The sequence below is a fragment of the Myotis brandtii genome, unplaced genomic scaffold, assembly GCF_000412655.1.
Source record: "Myotis brandtii unplaced genomic scaffold, ASM41265v1 scaffold707, whole genome shotgun sequence".
Lineage (NCBI taxonomy): Eukaryota > Metazoa > Chordata > Mammalia > Chiroptera > Vespertilionidae > Myotis > Myotis brandtii.
Genome location: NW_005370773.1, coordinates 769,866 through 794,244, shown reverse-complemented (window position 1 = coordinate 794,244; position 24,379 = coordinate 769,866). Strand labels below are relative to the sequence as shown.

General features: G+C 49.9%; 1 protein-coding gene across 5 annotated transcripts; it reads left to right on the top strand.

The window, feature by feature from the left end:
* Positions 1–39: 39 nt before the first annotated feature.
* EARS2 (glutamyl-tRNA synthetase 2, mitochondrial) lies at positions 40–18,589 on the top strand. 5 transcript variants are annotated; one of them, XM_014530022.1, is made up of 9 exons: positions 40–276; positions 2,814–2,969; positions 6,522–6,711; positions 8,452–8,924; positions 10,336–10,444; positions 13,109–13,262; positions 13,370–13,500; positions 17,412–17,547; positions 17,972–18,589. In XM_014530022.1, the coding sequence occupies exons 1-9, from the start codon at positions 123–125 to the stop codon at positions 18,053–18,055; spliced, it is 1,587 nt and encodes a 528-aa protein (XP_014385508.1). In that variant the 5' UTR covers positions 40–122; the 3' UTR covers positions 18,056–18,589. The 5 variants fall into 5 exon arrangements, with proteins under 5 accessions (XP_014385508.1, XP_014385509.1, XP_014385510.1 ...); XM_005882326.2 differs by lacking the exon at positions 40–276 and adding an exon at positions 302–528; XM_014530025.1 differs by lacking the exon at positions 40–276 and adding an exon at positions 546–779.
* Positions 18,590–24,379: the final 5,790 nt, after the last annotated feature.

Sequence of the window (24,379 nt, the reverse complement as noted above, 5' to 3'; positions counted from 1 at the left end):
AGGGGGCGTGGGCTCGCCGGCTGAGTGGCCTGCGCCTTTAAGGGGCGGGGTGGGGCCCAGTGTGGCGGAAGCGGATTGGCTGGGAGGCGTCCCGGAAGTGGTTCTCGGAGAAGCCCACGTGGATGAGTCGAACCCACATGGCGGTGCTCTTGAGGACGCTGCTGCAGCCAGGGAGGCCCCCGGGAGTCTTGGGGCGCTCCCTGGGACGGCGTGAGGCCAGCCTGGGCACTGGTTCTGGGGCTGCGGTGCGAGTGCGGTTCGCCCCCAGCCCCACAGGTAATCTTAGGGGACGTGACGCTGCAGGCCGAAGCCCATCGTCCGGTCCCCGCCCCCAGAATGTTTTCCAACGAACCCCTTCCGGTGGATTAGCCTGGGAGGGCAGCGCGACCCCATTTTGAACGGGCAGAAACAGGTCCAGGAGCGGAAATTGTTCCCGTGGCCAGGAATTTCGTTGTTTATTGGGTTGCACCTCTCTTTCGGTCTTTTTTTCACGTATTCAGTAAATGTGTACTAAGTACACACTGCGAGGTACTGTTTCTCTGCGATACAATGACCATCTAGAAAGTAGGGCCCCTACTCTGGTGGCCGCGGCAAACGTGCACAAAAATACTGTAATTCTAGGCAGTCGCGTGTGCCACATGGGAAATGAAGCAGGAGAGGTGACGGGTTAGTTTAGGTAGGATGCTCAAGCACATCTTGTTGAGGAGGTGACATTTGATCTGAGAACCAAATGACAAGAATGCAGTGGATAGGAGGAACCTGAGCAGAGGAAATTGCAGGTACACAGGCCCCGTGGCTAGTGTTGGAGCTAAGCAAGCCAACGGGAGTTCGGGGCCCACTGTATACTCCAGTGGAGATGGTGTCAGGGCCTCCGCACCAGTCCCCAGAACTGAGCTCTCTTTTGTTAGCCCCTGCTGAGTTAGAGTCCTGTTTCTTGATTAACCCTTTCACGCACCAGTTCCCAAAATTCTTTTCTCACGAGGCTGCCTCTGCCTTCACAATGAACCTGCCTCTCCTGAAACCCAGGGTCAGTATATAAGGCTGCCTTTGTGGCAAGATCCCAGCTGCACAGAGCGACGGGATTACGGATCGGTACTTTTATAAAATTAGTATAAGTGGATTGCTAGAAAAATGAAAACCTAAAAAGCATACAAAATATGATCCTACTTTGTTTAATTAAACAGGAAATTGTCCTGTCAAACTGCTGCTCTCAGCATTTTGCTCTCAATTTCTGTGCTTTCTTGCAACAGTTTGCAGACCAGCACTGGTTTGGGAGCCAAAGCCTGAGATTGGGTACATATTTTTGGCTTTGCCACTTCTTCCGAGCTGTGTGACTTGGAGAAATTACCCAGAGGCTCTGAGTTTATCTGTCAAACAGGGCTAGTGATAGTACCCAGCTCATGGGTTTGGATAATGTAGCTGAGGCTCTTAACAAGGTCTGGTACTTATAGAAAGCACTTCATAAACAGTAGCCTCTATTTTGATTGTTGTTATTACTGTTTTCTTGCTGATTTGCAGGAGCAGCCCATATGACAAAGGCTGTGGACTACAGGCAGATAAAAGGATTATCAAGCAACATATGTCATTACAATAGCTAAAATTCACTGAAGGGTGTTCTTTGGTCAGCATTTAGGCCTCATAGCAACCCTATCAGGAACGTGTCTATTTTTTGTTTTTAATCCCTCTCATAGATGAGGAAATGGAGCTCATCCAAATTAAGTCAAAGGGGTACCAGCTAGTAAATGGTGAATGCAGGATTTGAATCCAGGTCTGTGTACCTGTAAGAGGTCTTGCTTTTGCCCTAACCGGTTTGGCTCAGTGGATAGAGCAGGGGTCCTCAAACTTTTTAAACAGGGGGCCAGTTCACTGTCCCTCAGACCGTTGGAGGGCCGGACTATAGTTTAAAGAAAACTATGAACAAATTCCTATGCACACTGCACATATCTTATTTTGAAGTAAAAAAACAAAACGGGAACAAATACAATATTTGTATTTGCATGTGGCCCGCGGGCCATAGTTTGAGGACCCCTGGGATAGAGCGTCGACCTGCGGACTCAAGGGTCCCAGGTTCGATTCTGGACAAGGGCATGTACCTTTGTTGCAGGCACATACCCAGTAGGGAGTGTGCAGGAGGCAGCTGATCGATGTTTCTCTCTCATCAATGTTTCTAACTCTCTATCCCTCTCCCTTCCTCTCTGTAAAAAATTAATAAAAAAAAATCTTAGGAGTTTAAATTGAGGTGAAGAGAAATGTGGAATCAAACGTTACTTTTGGTTCGAGTTTAAAGCCAGCACTTAATGTAAAAATCTCAAGTAGACAAAATTCAAAATGTATAATGAGGATAGTCATGACAGTGCATAGAGGGTGTATGTAAGATATCATTTTATGGTATTTTAAATTTGTAATTAACTTTTTCCAAACACATCATTGAATTTGCATAAGTTAAATGCACATGTGACAATGGCTTCAGTGGCTCAGCCTCTGCCTCTTCTCCTTTGGGTGAAACTTGGCCTTGAGGCAAATCTCAAAGTAGGGTGATGGTTGCATTTGGAAGGAGTTGGAGCCTTTTTACAAAATGGCCTACCAAACTTGGGTGGTCTCCCTGTTCCAGAAAGAGGGGCTGAATGAGTCATCACCCCGTCCTCTGTGCAGTCTGACTGTCCAGGTGCTAGCTGGAGAGATGGGACGAAGGTAGCGGTTTCTTGGGCTTTGATGTTCTTTGAGACATTCTGTTACAAACAGAGCTTGCTTGCCCCTCTACTGAGGCTCGTCAGCTCACATTCCCTGTCTTCTGAGCTGTTCTCTTCTCCCAGGCTTCTTGCACCTGGGTGGCCTCCGCACTGCCTTGTACAACTACCTCTTTGCCAAGAAGCACGGAGGGAGCTTCATTCTGCGGCTGGAGGACACGGACCAGACCCGCCTGGTGCCCGGGGCAGCGGACAACATTGAGCACATGCTGGAGTGGGCAGGTGAGGCTGGCTGGGAAAGGACTGCAGGCTTCCCCCAGCTCCCAGGAGGGAGAACAAGGGGTTCCTGGAGAGAGGGGGGCGTTTGTGCTGCCTGGGGTGGCAAGTGCCACCTGAACAGAGACTTAAGCTCCCTGAAGAAAAGCTCCAGGCTGTTTTGAGATTCCTGTTCTTATCCCGGAATCTCAAGTCCTCCTAGGAGCAGGCAGGCATAGGCCAAGGGGCCTGGGGAGCTGGACCTGTGCTGAGCAGGAGAAAGTTCCAGCCCGAGTTCCCCAGTGGGGATGCGGCCCAGCTTGTCAAATCTTCTGCCTTCCAAGAGGAGCCACAACTCCAGGGTTTTGTTGGTTTTCAGTGACTATTTCCCACTGTTAAATCTGAGCTCAGGTTTTTGAGGGCTTTTAACCACAGTGTATGAGTGAAAGAAAATTTATTGGCCGCTGAAGTTGATTTTCTTGTGGGAACGTTAATCCTGAGCACAGCCAAGCTCAGGGAGAACAAGGAGGTGTGTGTTGGTGTTCCCTGGACCAACAGTTGCCTACCTGCTAGGACAGGATGACTCGTTAGCTCCCCAAGAAAAAATAACGAAAATACCAAGACTGTTTTGAGATGTGTATTTTATATTATTTTTTTTTAAATATATTTTATTGATTTTTTACAGAGAGGAAGGGAGAGAGATAGAGAGTCAGAAACATCGATGAGAGAGAAACATCGATCAGCCGCCTCCTGCACATCCCCCACCGGGGATGTGCCCGCAACCCAGGTACATGCCCTTGACCGGAATCGAACCTGGGACCTTTCAGTCCGCAGGCTGACGCTCTATCCACTGAGCCAAACCGATTTCGGCGAGATGTGTATTTTAATCTCAGGTAAATTAACTGGACTCTGGATTCCTAAAGGGCAGAAGCCAATTTCATTTCTGTCTTTTGCCGTAGAGGAGGGCTATAGCAGATACTAGGTCGAGATTAGCTGAATAAAAGGGCATTCATTCAACAATGAATACTGTGACCCAGGAAGTGTTCCAGCAGTGAGCAGAGACTCTGTGCTCAGTAAGTAGGGGAGACAGGCAAACAGATTAATTCATTCCTGTGATATTAAGTGGTGGTGAGTGCTATGGAGAAAGGGTGCAGGTGAGGGAACCCGTGGGGAGGGGTGCTCGTTTCGACATGGTGGTCTTCGCTGTGGAGGTAACATTAGAGCAGAGACTTGCACAGAGTGAGGGCCGGCCCTGAGGTTACCTAGGGGAAGAGCGTTCAAAGCAGAGCGAATAGCAGATGCGAAGGCCCCACAGAAGCCAGTGCCCAGTGAGTTAGAGGAGCCGCCGAAGGCCGTCGTGGCCCGAGCACAGTGAGCGGGCAGAGTAAGGAGGTGTGCGGGAGATGGAATGCCATGCGGGCCAGGAGAGAACGCTCACCGCCTGTGGCTCTGCACGGGGCACGAGGGGGTGCTGACGAACAGGTCCTGCTCTCGCAGAGCCCCTGGTGCAGCACGCATGTGTGAATGACGCTCACCCTAGCGTTTTGGTGAGGCAGAGGGCAGCTGCCCAGGCACCCCAGGGTGGCTGACCTGGAACTGCTTGCTTCAGGAAGTCACTCTTCCGGGTTTTGTTTTGTTTTTGTTTTTGTTGGTTTTTTTTTGGGGGGGGGGTTGTTATGTAATTCACGTAATACGAAATTCACCATTTCAAAATGTACAGTTCAGTGATTTAGTCTAGTCACCATGTTGTGCAGCCATCGCCACTCTCTAATTCCAGAACATTCCCATCACTCCAACACGAAACCCAGGACCTATTCGTCCCCCGCAGCCCCTGGCACCGCTCATCTGCTCCTGTCCCCGGGTTTGCCTGTTCTGGACATTTCATATAAGAGGGATTACGCAGTATGTGGCTGTGATGACTGGCTTTTACTTAGTGTAAGTTCGTCTGTGTGGTAGCGTATGTCAGCACTTCATTCCTCTTTAGGACGGTCATTGTGCAGAAATACCACATTTTGCTTATCCATTCACCTGAGGGGGGCATTTGGCTTTTTTCCACTTTTTGGCTGAGTCACTGCTGTGAGCATGTGTGTCCTAGTCTTTATGTGAACATACATTTTCAGTTCCTCTAGTGGTGTTACTCTGAAGCCCTGGGCGTTCCACACGCTGAACACATTCAGGTAGATCAGGAAGGGACCCCAGTGTACCTAACCCAACCTTCTCTTCTGACAGATGAAGAAGCGGAGGCCCAGTGGGAGAGGGAGCTGAGTAATACCAATACCGCCAAAGCTGGCTGAGCGCCTGGCACATACCAGGCAGCGCACAAAGCGCGTGACCAGCCTCAGGAGAAGGCACCATTTGTGTGCTTTTACAAATGAGGACACGGGGGCTCTGAACAGCCAGTGCGTCTGAACCCGGCCTGTCTCCTCCCGAGTTTGTGTGAACGTCGGGTGTGCGGGATTGCTCCTAATTCATTTGAAAGCTTTTTGAGGGCAGAATGGCTATCATTCAACTCTTCTGTGTCCCCTCTGCCCCCTCCTGGAAGCGTGCACAGTTCAGCACGTCTTCTGTGACCTGAGGCACCTGGACCGTGGGCTGGGGGTTTGGCTGATAATAGATCACATTTCCTCCCAAGGCTTGTAGTGCAGCTGCTAGAGGGCTACGTGCTTTGTGAGCACTGATGCTTTTTAAAACAATATTTCTATTGATTTTTAGAGAGAGGAAGGGAGGGGGAGAGAGAGAAACATTGACGCTGCTGCCTCCTGCACACCCCACCAGGCATCAAGCCCACAGCCCAAGAGTGCCCTGACTGGGACTCGAACCAGCAACCTTTCAGTGCATGGAATGCCCAACCATCAGCCATACCGCCCAGGGCCCACTGATGCTTTTAGTTCTCAGTCACTCTGCACAGTAAGCTGTCGGCTACACTTTTCAGAAAAGGGAGTGCAAAGAGGCAGTACAGGGAGTGGTTAAGAGCATGGACTCTGGGCCAGTTCACCTGGGTGTGAATCCAGTTGTGCCCCTTATCCTTGGCCAAGTTATCTGACAAAGTCCCTCTGTGCCTCCGTGTCCTCGTTAGGGAATGGGGATAATAATGACATCTTCCTGGTGTGGTGGTTCTGAGGCTTAGTGAAGATCACAAAATAGAAAAGCAGCTGGCAGGTGCTTAGCACTCTGGTGCTCCCGCACCTGGATCCCTGTCACAGACAAAGCCCGGAGTCCAGCCAGGCCTGATGGGCTGTGCCCTGAACCACACTCTTCCTCCTGAGTCGGCTGGTCCAGGCCTGGGCGGGTTTCCCCTCCCCAGGGAAAAGGTGGTTGGAGAGGAAGTGCAGTTGGGAGTGTGGACGTGGAGCCAGCACGCCTCCGCCCGACTCCTCATCCACCAGGCTGCGTGGCCTTGAGCGTGGGACCTCTGTGCCTGAATTTTCATCTGCGAAAGGGAAGTCGTGATAGTACTGGACTCACACGTTGTTGGGAGGACTAAAAGCTTTACTCTGTTTGCCAAGCCCTTAGAGCAGTGCCTGAGAGCCAGTGTCGCATGCATCTCATTACTTGGTGATTGCTCTCTCCATGCTCCAGGCATCCCCCCTGATGAGAGCCCACACCGGGGAGGCCCCAGGGGGCCCTACCTGCAGTCCCAGCGGCTGGAGCTGTACGCCCAGGCCGCGGAAGCTCTGCTGAAGACCGGGGCTGCTTACCCCTGCTTCTGCTCTTCACAGCGGCTGGAGCTGCTGAAGAAGGAGGCCCTGAGGAGCCGGCAGACACCCCGGTGAGAGCCCCAGCCCGTCGTGCTGCCTCCCCAAAGTCGGGTGTGTTTGTTAGCTGTTACTGCAGAACAAGTTACCCCCAAACTTTTACGGTCTCACAGTTTCTATGGGTCAGGACGCTGGGCATGCTCACCTGGACCTTTAGCTCAGGGTCGCTCCCAAGGCTCAGCTCTCGGAGGATCTGCTTCCGTTTCCCTGGAGACTGTCGGCAGACCTCAGGGCATCCTGGCTGTTGCCTGGATACATCTGCTCCTTGCCACACGGGCCTCCCCTAGGGCAGCTCACAGCATAGCCCGGGCTTTCCTCCGAGAGACCAGGGAGAAAGCAAGAGAGTGAGACAGAGGCCAGAGTGACAGCTCATCACTGGTTGTACACTGTTCATTAGGAGGCAGTCACCAGGTCCAGCCCATACTCACAGGAAGGGGATGGCACCAGGACAGAAACCAGCAGGTGGGGGTCACGGGGTCCAGGTCTGAGCTGCCAACCGCCTTCGGTCCTAGGGAGTAACACATCAAGTAGCTTTAGTGATTTGTTATTTTGACGAAGTAGGATTTTCTCATGTTCAGGAAAATAGATACACAGAGCTCCGTCCCAACACTGACCCTACCTACTCAGATCCTCTCCAGACACAGCTGGTGTTAGAACTTGCTCGTGTCTCCTGCAGAGGCATCAGTACGTACACTGATACATGCCTGTTATTTCTCTTCCCCCTGCAAATGGTAGCACAGTGAGCACTGTGCGACTTCTTGTCTCAAGGATCAGTCTGTATCAGTCCACAGTTTTTTTGTTTTGTGAGTTTTTTTGTTTTGTTTTTTTAGTCCACAGTTTTTTTTATGCTTACATGGTATTCCATTGTATGGATATACCATCATTTACTTAATCAGTTCCTTAATAATGAACCTTTACTGGTATGTCATTTGTAGTATTTGTTATAAAAAAGAGAGCTGTGCCCTAGCCAAGTTGGTTGCATACACCAAAAAGTTGTGGGTTCAATTGCTGGTCAGGGCACATACCTAGGTTGTGGGTTCAATCCCAATCTGGACACGTGTGGGAGGCAATCAGTCAATCAATGTTTCTCTCTTACATTGATGTTTTTCTCTCTCTTCCTCTCTCCCTCTCTCTCTGAAAATCAATAAAAACATATCCTTGGGTGAGGATTAAACAAAAGAGAGCTGTGCCTGGCCGGTGTAGCTCAGTGGTTGAGCATCGACCTATGAACCAGGAGGTCACGGCTCGATTCCCAATCAGGGCACATGCCTGGGTTGCGGGCTCGATCCCCAGTGTGGGGCGTGCAGGAGGCAGCCGATCAATGATTCTCTCTTATCATTGATGTTTCTCTTTCTCCTCCCTTCCTCTCTGAAATCAATAAAAATATGTGTGTGTTTTTTAAAAGAAAGAGCTGTGACAAAGGATGTTGACAGGCATCCTTTGCACACATGCAGTGTGTTGTTAGAAACCTTCCAAGACGTGCTGCCTGGTGGCCCTGCACTAGCTGCACTCCCATCAGCGGTGGCCTCATAACTTAAGTTCCAGTTTCAGTGAACCGTTTGCACAAGGGCTCAGATGTTTGGATAAGTTCACGACATCCACTGCAGCACTGCTTCTTCATTCTAAACCCTGTACTTACCCACCCACAGAAGGTGGCTTTTTTTGCCCAAGATCATATGATCTTCAGAGACACAGGGAGGGCTCATGCCCATCATCAGTGTTGTTAGCAACCATGCTGCTCTACTTCCCAACAGGTATGACAATCGGTGCCGGAACCTGAGCCAGAGGCAGGTAGCTGAGAAGTTGGCCAAGGACCCCAAGCCTGCTATCCGCTTTCGCCTGGAGGAGGAGGCACCAGCCTTCCAGGACTTGGTATACGGCTGGAATCGGCATGAAGTGGCCAGTGTGGAGGGGGACCCGGTCATCCTGAAGAGCGATGGCTTCCCCACCTACCACCTGGCCTGCGTGGTGGATGACCACCACATGGGCATCAGCCACGTGCTGCGTGGCTCGGAGTGGCTGGTCTCCACTTCCAAGCACCTGCTGCTCTACCAGGCCCTGGGCTGGCCGCCACCTCGCTTTGCCCACCTGCCCCTGCTCCTCAACAGGGACGGCAGTAAGCTGTCCAAGAGGCAAGGGGACATTTTCCTGGAGAGTTTTGCTGCTGCCGGCTTCCTACCAGATGCCTTGCTCGACATCATCACTAACTGTGGCTCAGGGTTCCCAGGTATCCACTCACCTGAGAGTTCCCGGTGGGACCACAGCAGTGAGGCGCCAGGACTTGGGTGCAGGCCCACCTGGTCTGCAGTCCGGCTGTGCCACCTCCCAGCTGCGTCAACTTGCACGAGTTCATGCTTTCATTCCACAAATGTTTACTGAGCCAGACACTGTCAAGTACAGTTGGGCCTTGACTTTCGAGTTTAATTTGTTCCGAGACCGAGCTCGTTAAGGAGCTCGTTAACTCAAATTACTCTATCAACTCAATGCAAAAAATCAGCCGAGAGACAGCTGGTATCTCAAAAAACTCGTTAGTCGGGACACTCGTAAGTCAAGGCCCCACTGTACTGGGGCTCCAACAGTGAAAAGACAGGCATAATCCCTGCCCTCAAGGAGCTTGCAGTCTCAGTCTTGGTTGCCTCATCTATAAAGTGGGGCTAAGTGTCTACCTCTTAGGCATAAGTTAAGATTCACTGAGCTCATGAGTGTAAGGCCCCCAGCACAGTATCTCCCACAGTAGGTGCAAAAATTACAGCTGCTGTGATTTTTACAATTATAGTACAGTGGGGCCTTGACTTAAAGTGTCCCGACTAACGAGTTTTTTGAGATACCAGCTGTCTCTCGGCAGATTTTTTGCATTGAGGTGATAGAGTAATTTGGAGCTCGGTCTCAGAACGAATTAAACTCGTAAGTCAAGGCCCCATTGTACTACTATAACAGTATCACTAGTATTACTGGGACCATAGTTTATTCCAAGTTAAGCCTTTATCCTTGGCCCAAGACTTAGAGCCCAAATCTTAAAGAAGCACCAAATAGGCTAGGATGACCTCTTTGTGGGGGAGATTTCTGATAATGAGGCAATAATATCTGCTTATTGTTTATTCTGCTCTTATTCAGTCCTTAACATATCCTTGGGAGGTACGATCTCCACGGTTTGTAAGAGGATTGGGAGTCTCAGAGAGGTTAGGGAATTTGCCAGTGTCCCAGCTAGTGGGGGATGTGATAGGTTATTGTCGGCTGAAGTCCCCACGATGCCCAGTGGGACAGCTGCTGCTCAGAGAAGCAGCCCTGCACAGCCCGCTCAACTCTGGCTGCGCTTGGACTCATGGGAAGCTCCTAGAGCACTGGGGCCAGACCCCACCGGACCAGTAGGGTCAGGGGCTCGGAATGGCCAGACAGTGGGTGCTGTCCCTGCAGCTCATGTCTCTGAGGGCAGAGTGGTTAAACCATTTTTCACGCCATTTTTTTCCTTAGTGACAGAAGCCTTTCTGCAAGTGAAAACTCATTTGGGCCTTTGATGTAAAAACAGCTGGAGGTTGAGTCCCTTTGGTGGAAATGGGATGGGGAGCCCAGTGCTCACTCAGCCTCCCTTGGAGTTGAACGTCGGAGGGAGTTGAGCGCTGGGCTTCCCTCACTTGCAGAGAACCAGATGGGCAGGACCTTGCCAGAGCTGGTAGCACAGTTTGACCTGACCCGGATCACCTGCCACTCGGCCCTGCTAGACCTGGAGAAGCTTCCAGAATTCAACAGGTGAGTGGGGAACTAGAGAGCCCTGCTGGAAGGGGCTTTCTTGCTGACGATGGGGCCCCACAGGTCCTGTCGGCTCCACAGTCGCATACACCTGATTTTGGCTGAGCTCAGGTGTTTAGTGCTGTGTGACCACAGGCAGTCACCTCACCTCTTCAGACCTGTTTCCTCTTCTCTAAAACGGAGCTAGTAAGAGTTCCCACCCTGTGCAATTGTTTTAAGAGTTAAATTCAGCGTTACATCAAAGTATCTGCACAGCACCCGGCACATAGAAAGTGTTCGACCAATGGTAGGTATCCTTTTATCATTACCATTATTCCTGTGTACCCCTCGTGTGGGTTCTGTTGACTACCAAAGCCTGGGGAGCATCTTCATTTTAGAACATCTCCCCGCTCCCTAACCCCCGATCTCCCAGCCAACACTGAGGAGCACTGTCTCTCATGTCACCCGCCAACACGGAGGAGCACTGTCTCTCATGTCACCCGCCAACATGGAGGAGCACTGTCTCTCATGTCACCCACCAACACGGAGGAGCACTGTCTCATGTCACCCAACAACACGGAGAAGCACTGTCTCGTGTCACCCACCAACATGGAGGAGCACTGTCTCTCATGTCACCCACCAACATGAAGGAGCACTGTCTCATGTCACCACCAACATTTCTGTTGACTACCAAAGCCTGGGGAGCATCTTCATTTTAGAACATCTCCCCGCTCCCTAACCCCCGATCTCCCAGCCAACACTGAGGAGCACTGTCTCTCATGTCACCCGCCAACACGAAGAAGCACTGTCTCATGTCACCCGCCAACGCTGAGGAGCACTATCTCTCATGTCACCCTCCAACACGGAGGAGCACTGTCTCATGTCACCCACCAACACGGAGGAGCACTGTCTCATGTCACCCACGAACACGGAGGAGCACTGTCTCATGTCACCCACGAACACGGAGGAGCACTGTCTCATGTCACCCACGAACACGGAGGAGCACTGTCTCATGTCACCCACGAACACGGAGGAGCACTGTCTCATGTCACCCACGAACACGGAGGAGCACTGTCTCATGTCACCCACGAACACGGAGGAGCACTGTCTCATGTCACCCACGAACACGGAGGAGCACTGTCTCATGTCACCCACGAACACGGAGGAGCACTGTCTCATGTCACCCACGAACACGGAGGAGCACTGTCTCATGTCACCCACGAACACGGAGGAGCACTGTCTCATGTCACCCGCCAACACAGAGGAGCACTGTCTGGTGTCACCGCCAATACTGAGGAGCACTATCTCTCATGTCACCCGCCAACACGGAGGAGCACTGTCTCATGTCACCCACCAACACGAAGGAGCACTGTCTCATGTCACCCGCCAACACGAGGAGCACTGTCTCATGTCACCCACCAACACGGAGGAGCACTGTCTCTCATGTCACCCGCTAACACTGAGGAGCACTGTCTCCTGTCACCTCCATGTGTCAAGGGTCCTTCACTCAGAAACCTTCAGACACAGTTACCCTTCCCATCACTGCTGACATGTCCCAGTCTAAGGGACTGGGTGGCACACCGCAGGCAGGTTTGCAGTCACGGTTGCAGCAACTCCTTGCACCTTCCCTGAAGCACTGGGGGACCGGCTCTCCTTGGTGCCCTCCTTGCGTGAGTGCCCAGGACTGCAAACCGGAAATCTTTGTTAACTGGGCACGTCTACTCTGCTCAGTCCAACTGAGGTATGGGGAACAAGGGCCCTTTGCAGCCAAGAGAAGTCAGAAATCTTTTTTTATTGAATGATTGATTTTTTTTTTAGAAGGGGAGAGAGAAAGGTCAATTTGTTTTTCCACTTATTTATGCATTCATTGGTTGATTCTTTTATGTGCCCTGACCAGAGATTGAACCTGAAACCTTGGCTGGTGTATTGGGATGAAGCTATAACCAACTGAACTACCCAGCCAAGGCCAGAAATATCTTATTTTTGTGTGATCTCTTTCTAGTTTAAAAATGTTAGCTATTATTTTTTTACTAGAGGCCAATGCACGAATTCGTGTACGGGTGGGGTATCTTGGCCTAGCTGGCGATTGGGCCGATCAGGGCCCATCTCACCCAGTCCTGATCAAGCGCATTGGGCCGACCAGCCAGGGGTAGGGACTGCGGGAGGTTGGCTGTGGGAGCACACTGACCACCAGGGGGCAGCTCCTGCATTGAGCATCTGCTGCCTGGTGGTCAATGAGCGTCATAGCTATCAGTCGTTCTGTCGCTTAGGTTTATATGTATAGATTGTTGATCCTCACCCGAGGATATTTTTCCTTTGATTTTTTTTTTTTTTTTTGAGTGGAGAGTGGGAGGGGTGGGGAGAGATAGAGAGAAAGACACATTGATTGCCTCCCACACGCACCCTGACCAGGGCTGGGGATCATGCCTGCAACCAAGGTATGTGCCCTTGACCAGAATCAAACCCGGGACCCTTCAATCCGCAGGCCAAACTGGCTAGGGCATGTTAGCTAAGAATCAAACCCGGGACCCTTCAGTCCGCAGGCCAAACTGGCTAGGGCATGTTAGCTATTTTAAAAGCAGCATGTATCTGGGTTGCTTGGGGCCCTCAGGCTACCTGTTTCAGACCTTGGCCAGATCTCTTTCCTTCTGTAAGTGTAGAGAACTCCTTTGGCTTTTCCTCCAGGCTGCACCTTCGTCGGCTGGTGAGCAATGAGACCCAGAGGCGCCAGCTGGTGGAAAAGCTGCAGCTGCTCGTGGAGGAGGCATTTGGGAGCCAGCTGCCAGACAGGGCTGTCCTGGACCCAGCCTATGTGGAGAGGATCATCTTGCTGAGACAGGTGGGGCTGGGAGCTCCAGGAGACCAAGGGAGTGGAGCCCCCCATTTCTCCCCTTCCAACGTGTCAGCCCTGTCCCCAGTGCACTGAATGGCTGCCTCTTTCTCCAGGGTCACATTTGCCGCTTGCAGGATTTGGTCTCCCCAGCACACGCCTTCCTGTGGACTCGTCCTGCTGTGGGTCGCACGCAGCTGGGTGCCATCTCAGAGCAGGTGGATGTGATTGCCAAGCGCGTGCTGAGGTGAGTTCGCGCAGGCCAAGCTCAAGGTTCTGTACCCTCTTTCCCCCTCCCCTGCCTGGGTCCCCCTTTACCCCAGGGCTGGGCAGTTGGGCTCCAGCACAACCCGTGGCCAGTGAGAGGTTTGGGGGAGCTAATCACTCACCAACGCTCTTGGTAGGTGGGGAGCCTGGAGGAGCCCAGGCTCTCCCCGGAAGAGATGATGCATTCAGGTTCTAGGGCTGGATCCACCTGGGTTCCATTCTGGCTCCACCTGTTACTCACCCAGTTAGTTCACCTGCCCAGATGGCTTCACATCCGCCAAGTTACTGCACCTGTTTGAGCATCGTTTCCTCATCTGAAAGGTGCAGGTGAAACTATTGCTTACTGTAACAGTACCAGAACACTTGTGATGAAAAGGGCGGAAAACAGCCATGGAGAAGGACTGGTCTGTGTAATTGTGTGGTCAGAACAAGGGCTGACTTGAGGCTAATGCATGGCCCAAAAATACATCACCAAAGCCCAATTTCTCTATCTTTTTTACTCTGCCCACACTCCTCCATGCTGGCTGCTCTGGTAGATGGAGAACGGGTTTCTCTCCCGCTACCGAGTGTACTTCTCTTCACCTAACAGTCCAGGGGCGAACAGCTCTCCTCCTTGTCTCCAGTGTCCTGCCATCCCTAGATTTTGTTCCTGTCCCTGTGGTCCACGGTGGCCCACGGACCATCCAGGATTCAGCCAGAGAAGGAAGAAGGAAAGAGGAGGCAGACAGGACATTTCTCCCCCTTAAGGACTTAAAAGCTATCCCGCTAGCTGGAACTCTGTCTTAAGGCCATGCCACGCCTAAGGAAGCCTGGAAAATGTACTTTATTTACTTGGCAACCATGTGCCTAGCTAAAAATTTTGTTACTACATACAAAAGCGAAAAAATAACTTGTCTAAAATGATCCAGCTAGCCCGGCCAGTGTGCTCAGTGGTTAGAGTGTTGGCATGCACACCAAGGGCCATGGGCTCAGTTCCCAGTGAGGGGCACGTACCTGGGTTGCAGGTTCTCCGGCCCTGATTGTTTGTGGGCAAGAGACAGCTAATCGGTGAGTCCCTCTCACATCAATGTTTCTCTCTCTCTTTCTCTCTCTCTTCCCCCTCCCACTCTCTCTAAAAAATCAATGGAAAAATATCCTCAGGTGAGTATTAACAACAACAAAAAGGAATACAAGCATGTGACAAGAAATATAAATGGTACATCCCTGGCCGGGTAGCTCAGTTGGTTGGATCATCGTCCCAGTGCCCCAAGGTTGAGGGTTCCATCCCTGGTCAATGCACATACAGGAATCAACCAATGAATGCAAAAATAAGTGGAACAACTAAATCAATCAATCAATCAATCTCTTACATCAATACATTTTGTAAAAATTTTAAAAAAAGAAATACAAATGGTACAAGAGGGTTTATAGCAAAAACTAAGTCTTCCCTCCTACTCCAGCTCCCGACAGAAAGGCAGCCACACTTAGCAGTTTCCTTTGTGAATTGTCTATATTCAAGGATATGTATATACAACTCTAGTCCTATAATTTTTTAATTTTGAAATTTAACATTTTGGTTATTAATACATTCAAACCTCTTAAGCCTGGATTTAAAACCTAGAAATGATAAGGTATATATTTAGGGAGTCCTGTTTTTAATTCTTGTCCCAGTTCCAAAACCCTCTGTATGTTACGACTAGTCTTAATTATGTCTAAATAATCCTTATCTTCCCCTTTTTTTACACAAAAGGTACAATACAAGAACACCATTCTGTGTCTTTTTTTCCTTTTACTTAATATATATTTTGACCTATCCAGTTCTTAGAGAGCATCCTCATTCTTCCCTACAGCTACACCTACCCCATCACTATACCACTTTGCCACGATTTATTTAACACCCTCCTGCTGATGGACATTTGATTGCTTCCAGATTTTGCTGTTACAAACAATGCCGCAATGAGTAACCTTACCTAGACACCATTAACATGTTTGCAAGTATAGCTCCAAGATAAGTTCCCAAGAGCTATTATTAGTAATAATGCTCCCTTAATTTTGGGCATTCCACTCTAGGGGCTATTGGTTGTTATTCACTGGAAGTAATGTCATGACTCCCCGTCCTGACACAGGCATTGTTTTTAGAGGCACTCTGGTGCTCCCACTTGAGGCAGGAAAGCTGATACACAAATGATCGGAAGCTGCCAGATCTCTCAAAGTCCTGTGCCCACGCCAAGCTGCCAGCCAGCTCTCACGTGTCCTGGGCTGCCCAGGACCTGTCCCTTTCACCTGCTCCTTGGCAGGTTGCTCCCTGCAGTGACATTGAGGAGAGTGTCTATTTTTCCCGACATTTTATATTTTCAATATTTTGTCTTCTCCATTTCATAAATAACAGCAATCATGTTATCCAGTTAATGATGCAATAAGAATGATTACTTCTGTCTCCCGTTGGAACTCAGTTGCTCAAGTTTTGGAGTTAGTAGGAGATGTCTGTGCTGAAAGGCTATTTGTTCAGATAACTTAGGAACCCGTACCCTGCGCCAGCAGCACTGCACACTGAGCAGCCTCTGGGGTGGAGCTGTCCGTTCCCCGTTGTGAGCAGGTGGTGTCGGAGGGGCATCGTGGACCATCTGCCTGAGTCCCTGGTCAGTGTGGGACAGACTCGCCACCCTGCCTCCGTCTCTTGCTCTAACTTCAGAGCAGGGCTGGGGTGAAGTTTTTGCAAGTCCAGCTCTAACAATAGGAAATTCCTCTTGAGCTCAAACATACTTTTGGGAGATCTCGGCCGGACTGCCAGGAAAGGGCAATGATTGCTGGTCCCTGGAGCTTAGGTCCTTACATGCTTCCATCTGTGGGCAGAGGATGGTTGTGACAAGTCGGTGGCAGGGTCCTCACTGGGGCTGCGGTCTCCTGATTGCCTCCTCTCTGCTCTTCTATGTTACATCCAGCAGTCTCCCCATGCCCAGTCTTGGAGCTGTTTCAGATCATTCCCAGAGGGCTCCATACTTCCAGCCTACATCTAACCCAGTCCTGAGTTTCTTTATAGATACTTTTGCAAAGTCTCAGAGCTCTTGGGTGTAGTAATATTGGCTAATAACTAGCTTTTTATTGAAATACTAGAGGCCTGGTGCACGGATTTGTCTCTTGCTCTAAGTGACCATTTGACCGGTAGCTATGATGCACACTGACCACCAGGATCTCACAATCCGGGACCCCTTGGGGGATGTCGAACTGCCAATTTCGGCCCAATCCCTGCAGGCCAGGCCAAGGGACCCCACCAGTGCACAAATCCATGCACCGGGCCTCTAGTATGCATATAAGATCTTTGGTTAATCTCTTCCCATCCTCCCCCCTCCCCGCTTCCCTCTGAGATTCATCAGTCTGTTCCATGTTTCCATGCCTGTGTGTTGAGTGTCTGCCCCCTGGTGGTCAGTGCACATCATAGCTACTGGTCAAACAGTCGCTTACGCTTTTATATATTATAGATCAGACCTAATACTTTTGAGTACTTACTACCCGTTCAAGCAATGTACTTAGTGCTTTGCTTGTTTTAATGTAGGCACAGCGTAGTTCTGTGAGGTGCAGACCCACAGGTGAGAAAACGAGGCATAGAGATGACCTGCACAGAGGCAGCAGTTACAGCAGTTAGTAAATCCTCTTATTTTGGTACCCACTTCGTTTCCCTATGTGATGCCCACATGCTGGGACTCTCTGCTATACGGTACCCTGGTGGTTTTTTTCTTCCCCAGCTTGGGTGGGTCGCATGTGGTAGATCCTCCCTCCCCCCCCCGCTCCCCAGGCTGGCCTGAACATTGACTGTGCCTTTATGTTGTCACTAATTGATAGTCTTCCGAAGTTCTCCCTCCCACTCACTTGCATTGGCCCCTGTGGGCCCCTCACAGACTGGCCCACTTCTAGGCTTTTAGAAGGACCTGGCGCCAGCTTAACTCAGGACGTGCTGAACGCAGAACTGAAGAAGCTGTCCGAAGGTCTGCCCGGCACCAAGCACAGTAACGTGATGAAACTCCTCCGAGTGGCCCTCAGTGGACAGCCGGTGAGACAGGCAGATGGGCTGGACTGTTCCCGGGAGCCCTCACTTATCCATTCAGCTAACATTCACCAGCAGCTCATCTTTCATACAACGATGAGTGAAACATGAGCACTCCCCTCACCCACTCATTCAACAGCACCTATTGAGTGCCTCCTGTGCCAGTGCCGCTAGGTACAGAGGATACAGTAGTGAATCAAACACGCACACTCCCTCCCGTCATCCTTCACAGAGCTGGCAGTTGATTGGAGGTAACAGACATGTCAATACAGAAAGAAGAGGCTCCGGGGATGCAGCCTCGGCCTCAGAAATCAAAGACAGTGAAGTGCAGTCTCTGCCCTGGGGTACAGGCAGCGGTGTGGGGTTGGCTGGGGTATGACTGCAGACCAAGGCTGGGCTCATAGGCGATGTTTTCTCTTTCTGTCCTCAGCAAGGACCGCCTGTAGCTGAGATGATGGTGTCCTTGGGACCAAAAGAAGTGCGGGAACGCATACAGAAGGTGCTGTCCAGCTGACGGGAGATGTGCCCGGCGGTGGAGGTGGCTAGGGACCTGTGCGTGTGGAGACGGCCTTCGGAGGAGGAGTGGGTCCTGGGACCCATCGGGAACTTGTAACAGGAACCAGAGTCTGGGTGCACACAGTGAACACATGGCTCCACGCAGCCCCGTCCTCGCCCGCTGGCGGGGAAGCCCAGCATCTTCTCAGCTCCCTGAGTCTAGAGAGGAAGGCTCATGTCTGGCTCCGATACCACACTGCATGGCAGAGGTTTCAAGCTGGTTCCTAGAACAGTCCAGAGGGCTCTTGTTTAGGCCGCCCGAGCTGCGTGACAAGAAGCCACAGAGTTGGGGGCTTAAACAACGGAAAATTACTTTCTCACTGTTCAGGAGGCTGGAAGTCTAAAAGGCAGGTTTCTTTGCTCCTTGGCTTGCTGATGGCTGCTTTCTGCTGTCCGTACTGGTCATCGCCCTGGGTGTGCCCGTGGTGCCTCTGGGTGTCCAAATGTCTTCTTAGGACAGCAGTCAGATGGGATTAGCACCCACCCTGACAGCCCGGTTATACCTTAATCACTTCTTTAAAGGCTGCTCATACCCTTACATGCTGAGGTCTCGGCGTTAGGGCTTCAGCGTGACTGGTCATCGCCCTGGGTGTGCCCGTGGTGCCTCTGGGTGTCCAAATGTCGTCTTCTTAGGACAGCGGTCAGATGGGATTAGCACCCACCCTGACAGCCCGGTTTTACCTTAATCACTTCTTTAAAGGCTGCTCATACAGTTACATGCTGAGGTCTCGGCGTTAGGGCTTCAGCGTACGACTTTTGAGGGGACACAGTTCAGTGCGTGACAGCTTGGCAGCAGCCTGGACTCAGTTCTCGGCCCAGCTTGGACTCTGAGTGGCAGGGCTGAGCTGAAAGTCACTTTCTCTGGAGCTCATCAGGGGACAAGACTCATCTGTCAGGGTGGGCTGGGGGGGAGCACTTATGTCTTACACTTGTTTTTGTCCGGCACTTGGGGCAGCCTGCCTCCCTTCCCTACAGGCTGTCTGCTGCTCTCCCAGTTCTTCAGACCTGCTCCTTGAACTGAGGCCTTCACCCTGCCTATCCTCATCTTATTCACATCTGCCTCCTTATATCCATGACTGTGTGAAATGAGATGTTCTTGGGGTGAAGAGAAATAGCTAAATAAAAGGAAGACAGTGGCTGGGAACAGAGACCCACAGGGCTTCTAGGTGTCCGGTGGCAGCCAGCCTCTGAGAGGCCCCAGTCATTGCTCCCTCTTGGTGTTCACCCCAAATAGGGCTGAGTTGAGATGCATCCTGGCTTCCTTGTTCTCTTGGATCCCTTACTCTGCGGGAAACCACTTCCACAGGAAGACTCTCCAGCAGCCCTGTGGAGAGGCCCATGTGGCAGGAACCGAGGCCTCCTGCCTGCAGCCAGGCGCGTGCCCATCTCGGAAGTCGGTCTTCCAGCCCCAGCCACGCCTTCGGATGACCACATTCTGACCGATGTCTCGACTGCAACCTTCACGAAAGAGCCTTAGCCACAACCACGAAGCAAGGCTGCTCTCAGATTTCAGACACACAGAAATGACAAGATAATCGGCGTTCATTGTCTACAGCCACTAGGTTTTGCCCTGCCGGGTGGCCCGGTTGGTCAGAGCACCATCCTGATGTACCAAGGCTGCAGGTTCAGTCTCTGGTCAGGACACATGCAGGGAGCAACAGTGGGTGCGTGGGTGGAGTAACACATTGATGTTTCTCTCCCTCCCCCTCTCCCTCAAATAAGTCAATAATAAAGCTACTAGGTTTTGGGATAATTTGTTGCCCAGCAAGTGTTACCTCTTACCCTCTCCTTGTCCACGGGAGAAGGGAAAGGGGATAAAGAATTTGATGAGCCTGGCTGGTGTGGCTCAGTGGCTAAGCATCGACCTAAGAACCAGGAGATCATGGTTCATTCCCAGTCAGGGCACATGCCTGGGTTGCGGGCTCCATTCTTGGTAGAGGTTGTGCAGGAGGCAGCCAATCGATGATTCTCTCATCGTTGGTGTTTCTGTCTCTCCCTCTCCCTCTCTGAAATCAATAAAAATAGGTTTTTAAAAAACGAATTTGTTGAGCTTCACAGAGACCTAGTCTTTTCTTGAAAAGTAGATCATGAAGTTCTGTGCAAGCAATGGCCACCAACTCCGCCTAACAGGTTTATTGGAGACTACATGCATGGAGTTTCGGTTGTGGGAGAGTCACAGAGTCTGTGGGAAAGCCAGAGACCGGGTCTGGCTGTGTAGGAGCAGGCGCCACGCCGGGCTCGCTGCAGTGGGGATGCGGGGACTGCAGCTCTTCTTTGTGGTTTGTCTCTGCATTTTCCCCTTCAGTTTTGGATGAGGCAGCGAAAGGTTCGGATGCTGGGAAGAGAGAGTTGCTGTTCCTTAGCTGGGAAGAGGTGTCCCTGCGGGATGCTGTCCAGTGGGTGGTAAAAATCTGTTCCCAAGGGAAAGTGTTTTTCCAAAAGGGGACACAGTAACAAGACGTGATTTGTTGTGCACTTGACTGAGGTGCAACCGTGTCTGGGTTTCAGAATTTGCTGAAATGCTTTAGTCCATTATTTCATCCAGTCTTCACAATCCCATGAGAGGCATTTTTATTTCTGTAATAGGGAAATGGAGTCACGAAAAGGTAATTAACTCTTCTGAGGCAAACTCAAGCTTATGACAACCCCCAGTCTGAGCTCAGCTCTTAACGACTGGGCGTCATCAGAGTCTCTGCTTCTCGGACGTGAAGGACAATTAGGAGGAACTGCCTCATGCCCTGGCTCGTGGTCCTGGGATGCGAACGTTTGACACGGAGTGATGAAAACGCCGAGCTGATAAAGTGCTGCCAGTTTCCCAGTTGGCGTCAGTTGTGTAAAGCAGCATATGCCTTTTGGACGAAGGGTTTTGCTCAGGACCAGTGGGATTTCACATGTTTAAAATAACCTCAGTGTTTTTAGAGTATAGTAAAACAGTGAGGGCCCTGGAGGCCCACTGCCTAGACCAGGGGTCCTCAAACTACGGCCCGCGGGCCACATGCAAATACAAATATTGTATTTGTTCCCGTTATGGTTTTTTACTTAAAAAGATATGTGCAGTGTGCATAGGAATTTGTTCATAGTTTTTTTTTAAACTATAGTCCAGCCCTCCAACGGTCTGAGGACAGTGAACTGTCCCCCTGTTTAAAAAGTTTGAGGACCCCTGGCCTAGACAAACACCTGGACAAAGTCCTGGCCAGGCCGGTGTCATCCTGTTCACCAAAAGGTTGCTGGTTTGATTCCAAGTCAGGTCACATGCCTGGGTTGTGGGTTTGATCCCCTGTAGGGGGCAAGCGGGAGGCAGCTGATGGATGTTTCACTCTCACATTGATGTTTCTCTCCCTTCCTCTCTAAAATTGAATCATCTTTTTTTTTTTTTAGATATTCAAATTCTTTTTTTTAATATATTTTATTAATTTTTTACAGAGAGGAAGGGAGAGAGATAGACAGTTAGAAACATCGATGAGAGAGAAACATCGATCAGCCGCCTCCTGCACATCTCCCACTGGGGATGTGCCCGCAACCCAGGTACATGCCCTTGACTGGAATCGAACCTGGGACCTTTCAGTCCGCAGGCCGACGCTCTATCCACTGAGCCAAACGGGTTTCGGCTGAATCATCTTTTTTTAAAAAAAAAAAAAGATATATATTTTATTGATTTTTTACAGAGAAGAAGGGAGAGGGATAGAGAGTTAGAAACATCGATGAGAGAGATCGATCAGCTGCCTCCTGCACGCCCCCTACTGGGGACGTGCCCACAACCAAGGTACATGCCCTTGACCGGAATCGAACCCGGGACCCCTCAGTCCGCAGGCCGATGCTCTATCCACTGAGCCAAACCGGTTCGGCTGAATCATCTTTTTAAAAAAGATCTTTTTTTATAAAGAAGCCCAGTCCTACCATTTATTCACTGTGACCTCTGTACCTCAGTTTCCTCACCTGTAAGTGGGAATAACAATGGTACCTGTCTCAAAGAGTTGTAAGGTTGGAAATACGTGACATATGCAAAATTCTGAACACAGTGCCTGGCACTTAACAACTGTCTACTGCCATCATTGTCATCACTGGTATTTTCTTTCTTAGAAATGGTAATCTTGGTTGCAAGGCATAGCAACAGAAGAATTCATTGGAAGAATTAGGAGTCTCTTGGATCCAAAGGCAGGACTTCTAGCTGCACCTTACAAGAGGCTGGAATCTACCTGGAGCCGAGGCACTGACTTTTGTCCCTCTGAGCTTGCAGTTTTCTAACATCTCTGTGTCTGCTCCCCTCATCCTGTGAGCTGGTCCTCTCTCTCTCTCTCTCTCTCTCTCTCTCTCTCTCTCTCTCTCTCTCTCTCCACTTGGCCAACAACTGCCTCAGCCCTAAAGTGGAATTGTCTCTCTTCTACACTACCAGTTACATAACTAGCATTCCATTTCCAAGTTCCCGGGAGAGACTCTGATTGGCCAGCTTGGACCAGCTGTCTACTCCTGGTCCAATCAACTGGCCAGTGGGACAGTCATGTACTAAGTTCAAGGCTGTAGGGGACCTACTCTAGTGAGTGGGACAGTGGTTCATTCCCCTGAGAGTGCAGTAAAACCTCAACATAAGGGACTCATTCAAGTGAGGGGGTGTTCATTAAAGCTGAAAGGCCGTTAATATAATAAAGTAGGTTTTCCATGTGCATGCTAAAAAATTCACAAATTAGTTTACCTGTTTTTAATTATGTAGACACGTTTATGTACATATGTATGAAAAGTTTAATTTCACAGAAAGTTTGCTATATGTACTACTGTAATTTTAAATTTATTCCGAATAGGTCTAAGTGTGTATATTCACCAGTCACCATGAGTAAACAGAGATGCGCATTGCACATGGGAACATGGGCCAGCTGGTGTTAAAACTGCTGCTGAAAGTCATGCCAGGGGACAACAGAACCAATTACCACGTGTGATGCAGTGTGGTCACATGCTAATCATTCACTGAACATTGTTTACAAGAGGTGACTCTTGGGTTTAAATATGTAGACTATAGTAGATATGTAATATTTATGTCAGTGAAATTACGATAGTGTTTTTTCCAACATATGGCCTATTCGCTAAAATTTGTTAAAAGTAGCTCTAACCAGTTTGGCTCAGTGGATAGAGCGTGACTGAAGGGTCCCGGGTTCAATTCCGGTCAAGGGCATGTACCTGGGTTGCAGGCTCATCCCCAGTAGGGGGTGTGCAGGAGGCAGCTGATCTATGTTTCTCTCTCAGCGATGTTTCTAACTCTCTATCCCTCTCCCTTCCTCTCTGTAAAAAATCAATAAAATATATTTTAAAAATAAATAAAATAAAATTTGTTAAAAGTAACAATAATGGTTGGTATGTGCTGCCGGCCCCAAAGGGGAAACAAAACAAAAACAGTAACAGTGAATGCTAACCAGGTTGCTCAGTGGTTAGAGTGTCAGCCCGCAGACTGAGGGTCCCGGGTTCGATTCCATTCAAGGGGACATACCTCAGTTGCAGGCTCCATCCCTGCGTGTGGGAGGCAACCAATCATGTCTCTCTCATATCGATATATTTCTCTCTCTGTTTCTCCCTCTCCCTTCTACTCTAAAAATCAATGGAAAGATTAATCCTCGGGTGAGGATTAACCAAAAAAAAAACCAAAAACTGAAGTAATAACAAAAAAATAACCTGTTAATTTAATTATAAGCAAATCTTGGTTAAAAGCATTTTTAAATTAACAGGGTTTTTATTTTCACATATGACATACGGACCTGAACTTTTGTCCATTAAATCTGAAACACGTTAGATCAAGGTCCACAAAATCAAGGGTTTCCTGTATTCTCTCTCAGAAAGTACCCTTCCCAGAAGATGGTCACTGTTCTATATCCAAATTTGGAATCTCACTCATAGTGCCTTTTGCTACTTTATTGTGTTCTTCCTGGTACTCATTACTATATGAATTATCTTGTTGGGGGCCAGATGTAAGCTGGCAAGGTCCTTGCACCTGAAGGGGCTAGCAAGGCTGGGACCCTTACCCACACAGTTTCCCCAGACTTGTTTGGATGGCGGTTATCAGTAGAATGAGAGCAACCTTTGTAGAATGAGAACAGCCTTTCATGGCTTACCAAGAAGTCTGTAACTATTTACTGAGATATGCTGTACTGAGAACTTGTCCTTCTGCTGTGTCTCTCCCTTAGAGATTAAGAGGAACAAAGAATACATTCCTCTTGACAGACCTCCTATTCAGTGTGTTGTGTATAAATAGGATTGTATAGCTAATAAACTCGCTTCAGTTCCTCGAGAACTGGAGTCC